This window comes from Hypanus sabinus, chromosome 18, assembly GCF_030144855.1.
Source record: "Hypanus sabinus isolate sHypSab1 chromosome 18, sHypSab1.hap1, whole genome shotgun sequence".
Lineage (NCBI taxonomy): Eukaryota > Metazoa > Chordata > Chondrichthyes > Myliobatiformes > Dasyatidae > Hypanus > Hypanus sabinus.
Genome location: NC_082723.1, coordinates 5532726 through 5544063, shown reverse-complemented (window position 1 = coordinate 5544063; position 11338 = coordinate 5532726). Strand labels below are relative to the sequence as shown.

The following is an 11338-nucleotide window of genomic DNA, read 5'->3' as shown; positions in this document are numbered from 1 at the left end:
CTTAAGACTATTCATTTACCCCTAGACTTTGATAGCTTGGTTTTGATTCTTCTTTTTACACTTCTGTAATTATTACTGCTAACCTGTTTTATATGTATATTTTCATTTTTGATACTGTATTACTTAGTTTACTAATAAACACCTTTAGCTACAGTACCACCAGACTCCAACATATCGTTCCATCTCTGCTGGTTTGGTAACCCAGTTATTCTGGCATTACAGCATTTTGAGGTTTACATTTGTCCGGTACAGAAGCCATTGATAGTTTATACTGATCACAACCCAGTGGTATTTTTGACTAACATGAAGAATAAAAATAGGTGTTATTAAGTTGGAGTCTGTTGTTACAATAATTCAATATTAAAATACAACATGTAAAGGGGACTGACAATGTAATTGCTGATTGTTTATCCAGGTGTTAAATTTGAAAGTATATCTGTGTTACTCTTACCTTGACCATCATCCAGAGCCCCAAACTCTGCCTTGTGCAGACCCACCTCTGGTTTCTGACCCTGCTCCATTGAACATCCAACTAATGGTTTCCCATTCTGCTTTCAGTCTTTAGAGGACAGTGGTGTTTTCCAGCAACCCTTTGGAAGCAGGCAAAATGATTCATAATGTGGAAATGAGCCGTGAATAAGGAGGTTAAATCCCAATGCCATTCTTCCACAGTGCAGTGATTTGAGGGGCAAAGAGCACCTCAGGGAGAAATGCAGCCAGCTCGACTGCTTCAGTCTGCAGAAAATTCAAGGGAAACCTCTTCACCCAAAGTGTGGTGACTGTTTGAAAAACATCTCACAGGGAGAGCAAGCGGTGAACAACAGGGGAGGATTTAAAAGACCTGTTGAGGAACTGAATCACTTACAGGATCCAGCCAGCCTGAGTAGACTGTCTACTGTACACTAGTTGTGTTATAAATTCACTAAGTACCAGAGACAGAGTTTAAAATACAAATGATTTATTTGTCTCAGATCCAGAATATTAAACTCTAGTCACATTAAAGGTGAATGTGCAGCAGAAGAAACCCCTCCCATGCCCAGTGACCAGGGCTGGGTGTGAGGAGCAGCAACAATAATTTCAGAGTTCAGCACCGACAGTGACTCTCGAAATTACATTCAGCAACGGTGATGGACAAATATCCAGCCTGCAGCTTATTGAAACTTTCTCCCAAGTGTTAACCTAGTAGTGTGTCACAAGGTTAGATTACTGAGTGAATCCCTTCCCACATTCACAACAGGTGAACGGCCTATCCACAATGTGAACTCAATGATGCACATTTGGTTGAATTGGCTGAGAGAATCTCTTCCTGAAGTCTGAGCAGGAAATCGGTCTCTACCTATTGTGAACTCGCTGGTGTTTCAGTAGATTGGATGACCGAGTGAATCTTTTCCCACACTCTGAGCAGGTGAACAGCTTCTCCTCAGTGTGCAGTCACTGGTGTCTCCGTAGGTGGGATGACTGAGTGAATCCTTTCCCACAGTCTGAGCAGGTGAATGGCCTCTACCCAGTGTGAACTGGCTGGTGTGCCTTCAGTTGAGATGAGTGAGTGAATCCCTTCCCGCAGTCTGAGCAGGTGAACCGCTTCTCCACAGTGTGAACTTGATGGTGTCTCTGTAGTTGGGATGATCCAGTGAATCCTTTGCCGCACTCTGAGCAGGTGAATGGCTTCTCCCCAGTGTGAACTCTCTGATGTACCTTCAGATGGGATGAGCAAGTGAATCCCTTCCCACAGTCCGAGCAGGTGAACGGCTTCTCCCCAGTGTGAAGTCGCTGGTGTCTCCGTAGGTGGGATGACTGAGTGAATTCCTTCCCACAGTCCGAGCAGGTGAATGGTCTCTCCCCAGTGTGAACTCGCTGATGTACCTTCAGATGGGATGAGCAACTGAATCGCTTCCCACAGTCCGAGCAGGTGAATGTCCTCTCCCTGTGTAGGCTGACTGGTGTGTCTGAAGGCGAGATGACCGATTGAATCCCTTCCCACAGTCTGAACAGCTGAACCGCCACTTCCCAGTGCGAACTGACTGGTGTCTCTGGAGGGAGGATGATTCAATGAATCCCTTCTAACAGTCTGGGCAGATAAATGGCCTCTCTCCAGTGTGAAGTGACTGGTGTCTCAGTAGCTGAGATGACAAAGTGAATCCCTTCCCACAGTCTGAACAGCTGAACGGCCTCTCCCCAGTGTGAACTGACTGGTGTCTCTGTAGGTGAGATGACTGAGTGAATCGCTTTCCACAGTCTGAGCAGGTAAATGGCATCTCTCCAGTGTGAACTCGCTGATGTACCTTCAGTTGGGATGAGCAAGTGAATCCCTTCCCACAGTCCGAGCAGGTGAACGGCCGCTCCCCGATGTAAACTCGCTGGTGAGCCATTTGGTCAGATGATCGAGTGAATCCTCCCGCACAAATTCAGCAGATGACCAGCCTCTGCCCAGTGTGAACTGACTGGTGAGTCCACAAGTGGGAAGATCAACTGAATCCCTTCTCACAAACAGAACAGGTGAATGGCCTTGTCCAGTGTGAACTCGCTGATGTACCTTCAGTTGAAATGACCAACTGAATCCAGTCCCACTGTCTAAGCAGATGAAGGGGCTCCCCCTTTGTAAAATGATGGGCGTGCCAGTCAGTCAGATGATAGAGTGAACCAGATGAATGGCCTCTCGTCAGTGTGAATTCTCTGATGTACCTTCAGTTGTGATGACTGAGTGAATCCCTTGTTCCACTTCTTAAGTATCTGGGCAGAGACAGCAAAACTGGTGTGTTGTGTTTGAGATTCCCATAGACAAATTTCTTGTCATTTTTAACCTGTAAAAAGATTTACAAAATCCATCAGTGGGTGAAGGTCAACATTTCAGATGAGATCACTTGAGTTGCCAAGGTGTGATCTGGCATCACACTGTTACAGTGAGGTTCAACCCAAGTTGGAGAGAGAAGTCATCTTCTAACTGGGCACAGTGCTGGTATCTGGAATGACCATCAAACTCTCTGATGCTCCTCCTGTCTCTATAAGAATGGGGCTTTTCTGCCATCTCCAATCTGTGACCTGGCTCAGTTTGACTCTCTAAATTGATATTATTCCCAATTCCCACTGAGCTGCATGAGTGCCTGGCCCCACAGTAACTGAAAAACTCTCACATAAATAGCCGGCAGTGCATTCGATGCACCCACCACTCTCTGTGTAAAAAACTAACCCCTGACATCCTCTTGGTAACTATTTCCAAGCAGCTTAAAACTATGCCCTCTCGTTTTAGCTGTTTCAACACTGGGAAAAACCTCTGGCTATCCACACACTTAATGCCCTTCATCATCTTATACTTCTAAAACATGCTCTAAACATAAACAAGGAAATTATACATTGCTTTGAGGATTTGCTGGAAGTATACAAAATTATATTGGTATAGATAAGGTAAAGGCAAGCATCCTTTTCCACTGAGATTATGTGGGTTGGTCATGGGTAAGTAGGAAAGGTGAAAATTTAATGGAAACATTTGGAAAAGCTCTTTACGGAAATGGTCGTGAGTGTGTGGAATGAGATGCCAGCACAAGTGGTGAAAATGAGCGCAGTTTCACCATTTTAAAGAAGTTTGGATAGGAGCCTGGATGGTAGGGGTATAGAGGGCAATAGTCACAATGGCAGGCAGTTGCATTAGACAGCTTAAATGTTTTTTCAGCAAATAGCCAAATAGCCTGTTTCCATACTGAACTTCTCCATGTTTCTATGACAGAGAAGCTGGACAAACTTGTTTGGAAGGGGAACGGTAGGAGTGAGAATGGAGCAGCAATGACTGGAGTTTCTGGGAACAATTCGGGAGCTGAGTGATAGATACATCCCAAAGAAGTGGAAGCATTTAAAAGGCAGAAGGACACAATTGTGGCTAAATTGAGAAACCAAAGCCTACATAAAAGCCAAAGAGCAAAAACTACTGAGAAGCAATTAGAAACCAACAAAAGATGACTAAATAACATGTCAGATGAGCTCAATGTGTGGAATCATGATATTGTAGTCATTAATGAGTCTTGGTAGCACCCAACAGTCTGAGGCATTCAGAGGAACAAAATATCTGGGGCCTCAATATATCTTGAAAACCAAGGTACCCTGCACTAGGTACCTTTCAGCTTTCATTTTGGCAGGCACATACAAACTCCACACGCTCAAAATTTCTCTTCTGAAGGCCTCCGACTTACCAAGTACTCCTTTGCCAGAAAACAGCCTGTCCCAAACCACACTTGTCAGATCTTTTCTGATATCATCAAAATTGACCTTTCTCCAGTTTAGAATCTCAACCCGTGCTCCAGACCTCTCTTTTTCCATCTTTATTTTCAATTTCATGGCATTATGATCACTAATTTCTGTCACCAGCCCTGGATAATTTCCTAATAGCTTATTGCACACTTCTACTTTGGGAATTCTATGTATTGATTAAGGGCACATTTGACAAACTCTATCCCATCTTGTCCTTTTACAGTATGGCAGTCCCAGTCAATATATGGAAGTTAATATTTACTGGATCAACCTTCGTTTCTTGGCATGGTCTGCGATCTCTCTACAAATTTGTTCCTCTAAATCCCTCAGACTAAATCCTAATTCCCAATAATGGATACAATATCATAAATCTCTGTCCTGAGCACATCTGGCTTTCCTATGATGCTTCTTGCTTTATGATATACACAGCTCAGCACATTCATCACACCATGCTCAGCCATTTGATTGCTGACTCTATCTGAGGTCTGAACAACATCTGACTGGTGTCAAGAAAACAACCTCTCCCTCATTGTCACAAAAACAAGGGAACTGATTGTGAGGACCCGAGGAATGGATACAGGCTAACCCCTTTTGACATCAATGGATCTGAGGTTAAGAGGGTGAACAGCTTTAAGATCCTCGGCATAAACATCACCCAGGATCTCACATGATCTGTTCATACCAGCTGCGTTGTGAAAAGAGCACAGCAGCACTTCTTCACATCAGACAGTTGAAGAATTTTGGGATGGAGCCCCAAATCCTCAGAACGTTCTACAGAAACACAATTGAGAGCATCCTGACTGGCTGCATCACTGCCTGGTATGGGAACTGTACTTCCCTTAATCACTTGAACCTGCAGAGAGTGGAGCGGACACCCCAGCACATCTGTAGATGTGAACTTCCCACTTTTCAGGACATTTACAGAGACAGGTGTGTAAAGAGGGCCCAAAGGATACTGGGGACCCAATTCACCACAATCACAAACTGTCCTGCTGCTCCCATCCAGGGAACAGTACCACAGCAAAAGGACCAGCTGACTCTGGGCCATCATCTTCCACCAGGCCATCAGACTGATTAATTCATGCTGATACAATGCATTTTAATGTTATATTGACTGTCCGATGTACAAACTATTTATTTTAAATTCCTATAAATTACACAATGCACATTTATTTAATCGCCTCTTGTCCTGTTCCCCTAAGTAATGAATCCCCGATCATCCCTTTGACTCTCCTCTGAAAGGTAATCCTACCAACAGTTTCTAAAGTGCGAGATAGCAACAAGAGTACTCTGCAATGTTTATTTAACCTCATTCCCCTTACCGACTCTCAGCCAGTTTCCTGTGTCCTGCACCTTGGGTGTAACTCACCTCTTTTCATGTCATATTTATCACCACCTCCAACTCCTGGATGATCCAGAATTCATCCATTTCCAGTTCCAACTCCTTAAACTGCAGGGTTACAAGCTGCAGCTTGATGCACATCTTGTAGATGACGGCACCAGGGACACTGGAGGTCTCCCCACCTTCCCACCAATGTCCCCTCTAATTTGTAATGACCAGTGTGCACATAAATCTTGTACAGTGCTTTTTTTTTTAACCCAGTGACAACATGTGCACGGTGAATTTTATACAGAGAGGTATTCATTTTAACAGCTAGCAAATCACTGTTGATAAGAACTTCGATCTCCGACTGGTTCGATCCAGTTCATCTGCCCTCTGTAGCAGGCCTGTAATGGGGAATAAAGGATTTTATCCTTTTGGATATTGTCCATCTGTGGTTTCCTTGCTAAATTACACGTTAAAAGTCAGATTTCCAAATATCAGTCCACTTCTTCCCACTTGTAAATTCTCCAGCAATATTTGTATTGCCACAATACACACAGGTAACACCAGTTTCTGTATTGGACATAAATGGTTCCGCTAAGCCCTCATGAGGAATTGAGAATATAAAGAAAAAGAAAATCATTTTGAACCTATGTAACCTCTGGCTAAAAGAATAATTGAGACTGAAAAGGAATTTTTGAACTGTCTTCAACAGTTAGCTAAGACAGGCTCAGTACCGGTTCTCTGCAGCTTGCAGGGAGACACACTGAGAGCTGATAACATTATACCCTCGTTAGTTGATAACATTATAGAAATTGTACCCTCGTTTGAGCAAAGGGAGGAGGGTTTGACGATAAGGACAGGAAACAAGATCTGTCTGTAATTAAGTCAGGGCCTTGCAAAGGGAATAACTGCTGACTGGACAGTACATCCATCTGTAATTAAAACCTTAATTTAGAGAACACTCTTATCTACGTAATAACAGACTTCGTGGGCGTACCAGTTCAAATACCATCTTGCAATAGTAATGTATGGGAATTACCATGTATAAATATATGGCTGTAACCTGACTAAGTCAGTCCATTTGTCAGATGGTGGCAGTGCTTACGTGCCTTCCCTTTAACAAATAGGTCTCAAACTCCTGCAGGAGAATGCACAATAAACTGTGGTGATGTTAAGAAGCTGGTCTCCTGAGTTTAATTCAGATTCAACTTTAACATTTGGCATCACAAACAGGATCCCAATATAGGGAGTGCCAAGCAGACGGACGGAGTAAGTGGCTGGACCACTCTGGGGACTGTGGAGACTGACCGGGAGCCCAATAGATAACTTATCTTTTGTCACTCTCTGTTAGTTCCTTTGGAGGTACGGTCCCTCACCCAAGGCTGTTCGCATACCTAGATGGGATCCAGAAAGAATCTGTCAGGAGACTTGTATAAGGTAGGCACAATTTTACTAAGTGGGCAGGAGGCAGATGTGCTGGATAAATTTATTACATGGGCAGGAGGTGCTAGCAGGGTATATTACTTGGAAAACATGGGTCAATTGCCATCAATTGATATGAATGGGCCAGGAGCAGCCCTACACAATATGAGTGAGAGTTTTCCAGACAAGGAAAAAGATTTGCGAATGTTGAGTGCAGTGCTGAATAAGAAATTGGGGAACAAAATGTGGCCACTAGGGAGGAACCAGGAATATTATCTCCTGAAAACAAGCAGTAAATTTGACATGGAGAAAGAAATGAGGAAAGAAGTGGAAATTGTTGAAAAGGGATTTGAAGAAAAAGGCAGAAGTAAAGTGGAACAATATATTATTAGCAAGTTGGAGGAATAATGCATGTGAGAAAGGGATACAATTATGTACCGCAGAAGGAACGCCAAAGGTTGGGAGACGCTAACAGCAGAACATAAATGGCTGGATGGGAGCCAAAAAACGAGAGCAGGAAAAACAACGTAATCAAACCAAGGTTGGCCTAGATAGGAGACAAGGGCAGGAACATCAGTCTGAAGTTTGAACTGATAGGGAAACAAGGGATCCTGAACCCATGTCTGGCATACCGACACTGTTTGAGGAAAGTGACCATGATGAGGAGTGGGCACCCACCGTACCCACCCCCACCCAGCTCAGACACTGAGACAGCTCGGGTAAAACAGCGGTGGCAGGGAATGGGAGGTCCCTTACCCCGAGATCCAGAAAGGGAATACAGAGGATTATTCCCAGACAGGGAGGGAAGAATCCAATAAAACCCCAGTTAATGGCTCCACAAAGACAATTGCCCACCCGAATGCTGCCCAATCCATGAGCAGGAGGAGGGAGAGCCCTCAGTGATTCCTGTGTATGCACCCTGGAAGCCTCCAGAAATGATAATGATCATGAATCAGGCCCCAGACAGAAAAGAAAAACCAGCACAGTTTGCTCAGTGTGTCCACAGTACTATACAAATGTGCAATGCCACCCCGCAAGATTTATTTGGTCTCTGCTGCCCGATTCTCTCAGCTGATGAGGGGTGGAAATGGAAGGCAGAATTGAGATACCAAACCTGTCAGGAGTTACAGGCAGGAAACCATTTCATTCAAGCCTTGGAAAGGGCTTTCCAGCAACCTGTAAACATCACTAACATACTTGAATGCAAACCAAAGCCTGGGGACTTGAGACAGGACTATTGGGAGAGATTTGAGGCCTGCTATGGCCCTTTTGCAGGAGACCATGCCTGTAAAGATGGGAACCTGTCCCCCAGGTTTAATGACTTACTGCTCCAATGCTTACCAACGAAGTTAGCCAAAATGATTAAAACAAATTATATGGATTGGCCCCACAATGACCAAAATCAAATGTGATGAGCTTTGACATATTATTGTGACTGGGCTTTTGAATCCCGATCAATCCTGAAGGGAACTAATATTAAAGGTGAATATGTTCAGCGAGAAGAAGGACGTGAGCGGGTTATATCTGGGGATCAGAAATGGGAACAAAAACCTACCAATGGACAGGTGGGGACAACCCATTTAGAAATTGACAAGCAAGGATGCTTCCTACTGTGAGAACCACCTCTCAGGAAGAGCTCAATGTAATTTTGCAAGTTGATGGAATTCCAATTCTATTTATGATTGATATGGGGGCAACCACAACCACTCCCGATCAGGAAATAGTATCGGAAAAGGGATTCCAGCTATCCGATGCTACAATCACTCTGTCCGGGTTCGAAGGCTGTCTGGGTACATATTCACGTAGTCAGCCACTGCAGATGGAATTCCAGGGGAACCACTGTGAGGTTTCATTTACAGTCACTACCAGTGGGGGGTGTAATCTAGCAGAGAGAGACTTGCTCTGTCTGTTGGAAGTCGAGATTCTATGCACAGACAAGGGTATCACCCTGGGAATAGTGAACAACCGACAGCTACCCCAGTTACTGACACCTCCCCCCCCCCAGCGGCGGACACTTAATCTGGACTCCATTGCGATTAAACCCCTAATGACAGAGGCGGACCCTCATGTGTCTCTGTGCTATGACCCTCCGAGGTGCTCAACTGAGGAAAGCCAGTATTATGCACCCCTCGAGGGACAGCAGTTCCCAGTCATGGTGATTGGAGAGGTTAAAGGAAGAGAGGGCAGTGCATTACTGGCCGAAGTTCCAGATTACCTTTGGCGACAGACAGGACTGGTGGTTCATACCACTGTTATGGTTTGCCCTGGGGTCAAGCCGAAGAGCCTGGGTTCCTTGCCTCCAACTTGACAAAACAAGCCTCCAGCACAAAGGGAGAACGGCAATACTTGGCCACGGGCCAACTCCGATATTGGAAGGAGTCTGAGGTGAAGACGGGACATCTGGTAAGAAACACTTTTAATGTTGACCGAACCTAAGACACTGTACTCTATCTCTGTGCAATTTTAGCCATGAAGTCGGCCGCACCAACTGTCCCCTATCCGGATCACCCTGAAAGAAGGACAGACTCTCCCATCTATTTCACCATATCCCCTCAAGCCGGAGGCAATGTTTTATGAAGATGAAAGCCCTTTTGTGGATCCAGAAGGAAACAATATTTTGGCTATGCGATAGTAATGGACAGTGAAGTAATTGAGCAGGCCTCTTTTGAAGCAGCTGTCTCTGCCCAGAAGGCTGAGCTGTTTGCTTGGAATCCTGACTGTATCCGACCAACAGACAAAAGTGCGAATGTTTACACAGACTCCCGTTATGCATTTGGAGTTGTACATGACTACGGGGCTTTGGGGATTCCTGACTTCCTCTGGCCACCCCATCAGTAATGCTACCATTGTGAACAACTTACTTACCGCTCTACAGCTACCTCGAGTTCTGTCTATTATTAAATGTGCAGCCCACACCCACATGTCCGACTAGGTCAATAAAGGCCTTTAGCAGATTAGACAGTGAAAAGTGCGGCTCAATCTTCGGTAGGTCTGTTCCCCTCGGGTTCCCGTCAGGCAGCCTTCCATGACTTAAGCAGAACAGGTTTGCCAGACATGCGGGATGTACCTACTTTTCAGGGGGACGCCTCTGAGGAGGAGTGTAAACAATGCTCCTAGATGGGGTGCCAGAAAGACCCCGACCTAGGATTTTAGATCACCCCAGTGGGACAGGTTTGTGTTCTTACACAGTATTTACCAATATTGGTCGATTATATGCATAATTGTACACACCTGGGAAAGGAAGGAATGGTTGGTAACCTGTACCCTGCACTCCGGGTACGACTCCCTTGACAGGTGGACCTTTTTCATGTCTACAAGTTGATTTCATTGAATTGCCTAGAGTATATTGCTATAGATACTGCTTAGTTATTATAGGTGTGTTTAGTAGATGGATTGAAGCTATTCCAACTACCAATAATACTGTTATGAATGTTGTAAAGGAAATAACTTATGGTATGGCCTGCCAGAGATGCTGAGCTCTGACAATGGCCCACACATTGTGGTGAAAGTAAACAAAGGGGTATGTAACAAACTAGCTATCAAGCAACAGTTCCACTGTGTACACCACCCACGGGCCGCTGGCATAGTGGAAAGAACCAAAGGCATTCTGAGTAGCAAACTGGCCAAACTAGCAGCAGAGACTGGACTCACTTGGTTGAAGGTCCTACCATTAGCACTGTTCTACATGAGGGTTACCACACAGGGGAAAACAGGGTTGTCATCAAATTAAATCATTTCTGGATGGCCCATGAGGACACCCTGGGGACCAAGACCTTGTGTACCATTGCTCCCAGAAAGTCTACCAGCAAAATCGGATATGCACACCCTAGGGCGAAGAGATTGGGAAATACATATGCCAACTAACCAAGATTTTCCAAGCATTACATTCACAGATTCCACAGGCTTACAAGAAAGAGATCTACCCCACAGAGAGGAGTGACTATCCCACAAAAGAAGCTAGGAATTTTTTCCTGATTAAGAACTGGAATCGAGAGAAACTTGGAAATCGGTGGAGAGGACCGTATAAGGTGTCCCTGACCACTCCCAAGCCTGTGAAAATGAAGGGGCAATTTTGGTGGATACATTGAACTGACCACAAACGTGTTACTGTAGGAACTGAGTAGTTGGACTCCCTCGGACTAAAGTAAAATGTATTGGTTGATAGTCGAGTGATGAACCCCTCGGTTTCTTGCCATGGACTGTCACTTTAAGAGAGATTGCCTGAGTGTCATCAGCTGCCGGCTTTCTCCGCTGCTGTTTGATTCTTACTGAGAGAGAGAGAGGGGTGGAACTATTTGACTATGCAGCGTGTTTACACTTGCTCACAGCTTGTGTTTACATAACTCGCAG

General features: G+C 44.8%; 1 protein-coding gene across 1 annotated transcript; it reads right to left on the bottom strand.

Moving 5' to 3' along the window:
- Positions 1-941: 941 nt before the first annotated feature.
- LOC132377472 (oocyte zinc finger protein XlCOF19-like) lies at positions 942-2351 on the bottom strand. The gene is made up of 2 exons (XM_059943749.1): positions 2083-2351; positions 942-1915 (listed from the first exon to the last, which is right to left on the bottom strand). Exons 1-2 carry the CDS (start codon positions 2253-2255, stop codon positions 1501-1503), a joined length of 588 nt encoding a protein of 195 aa, XP_059799732.1. The 5' UTR covers positions 2256-2351; the 3' UTR covers positions 942-1500.
- Between the last annotated feature and the right edge of the window lie 8987 nt (positions 2352-11338).